This window comes from Dendroctonus ponderosae, unplaced genomic scaffold (assembly GCF_020466585.1).
Source record: "Dendroctonus ponderosae isolate FM_Combo_2020 unplaced genomic scaffold, Dpon_F_20191213v2 Dpon_F_20191213_11, whole genome shotgun sequence".
Taxonomy (NCBI): domain Eukaryota; kingdom Metazoa; phylum Arthropoda; class Insecta; order Coleoptera; family Curculionidae; genus Dendroctonus; species Dendroctonus ponderosae.
This window is the reverse complement of record NW_026017213.1, coordinates 4,766,141-4,767,201: the sequence shown is the minus strand read 5'-3', so window position 1 is coordinate 4,767,201 and position 1,061 is coordinate 4,766,141. Positions and strand designations below refer to the sequence as shown.

Below are 1,061 nucleotides of genomic sequence, written 5' to 3'. Positions count from 1 at the left end.
AACTTATCAGATCTCACCTTTGCTTCTTCTGCTGTGATGCGATGAATCGTGAATCTGCCCTTAACATCGTAGATCAGGCGGAAGAATTCGCCAGTTTTTTCAATGGTTACCACATCTGAAGCAACACAAAAACATTTGGATGAAACTCTGCTTAAAGGCTTAAGGCACCGCTTTGACCGCTTACCCATGAATCCTGCGGGATAATTGGGGTCCGTCCTCACTTTCCCATCCACCTTGATCAGTCGCTGCATGACGATTTTTGTGACCTCACTATTAGTGAGGGCGTACTTGAGTCGATTTCGCAGAAAAATCACTAAGGGCAGCGACTCCCTTAGTTTGTGGGGCCCTGTGGATGGACGAGGAGCAAAAACGCCCCCCAGCTTGTCCAACATCCATGCCTTTGGGGCGTTCAGGCGCTTCAGATGCTTTTTGGGGCCTCGAGCCTGGAACAAGTCAATAAAATGCGCTGCTAAACTGGGGCTAGATTGGAACTTGGGAATTTTTCTTAGATATCAGGCCCTAAAATGTAGGATATAGACAATCTCTTTATTAGTGGTGTTTCTGGTAAAAATAAAGGCCCGCAAAGGGATTATTTCTATAAGAATCACCACTAAAAAAAGGTTTTTGCAAAAGGATTACCTTTAAGGTTTTGGGGCTGCATCACCGGAAGGGCCCTAAAGGGCACCATTTGTGGGTTAATTGATAAAAGGGGGCCAAAAAGCTCACTCTAATGGAAAAGAGGAACTACTAGGGGTGTCTTATAAACAAAAAAGGGCCCTTTTCGGCAACCCCTTTAAGGGATGATTGCAGATTTGCAGGCCGCAGTTGAACTTACCATTTTATAAATTTGAAATGTTAACAAACGGCCGGAAGGGCAATTGCGTCTTTAGTGGAGGTTGGAATTTCTCCGCATAGATAAAGGACAGATAGATAAGGATCATAGATAAAAACTAGATCAAGTTTGTTAATCTGTGACATAGATAAGACAAGCGATCTTGGATCTGTAATAAAGTTCAACTACCAATGGGGGCGCTGCGAAACGTCAAATTACTCGTTGTCGA

The 1,061-nt window shown here is 43.8% G+C and overlaps 1 protein-coding gene across 1 annotated transcript in view; it reads right to left on the bottom strand.

The window, feature by feature from the left end:
- LOC109545810 (40S ribosomal protein S4) overlaps positions 1–1,055 on the bottom strand; it is a gene marked incomplete in the record, with an annotated part of 2,996 nt that extends 1,941 nt beyond the window's left edge. The window contains 3 exon segments of the mRNA XM_048662729.1: positions 18–115; positions 185–443; positions 836–1,055. Coding sequence (XP_048518686.1) covers positions 18–115; positions 185–443; positions 836–838 — 360 coding nt within the window.
- Positions 1,056–1,061: the final 6 nt, after the last annotated feature.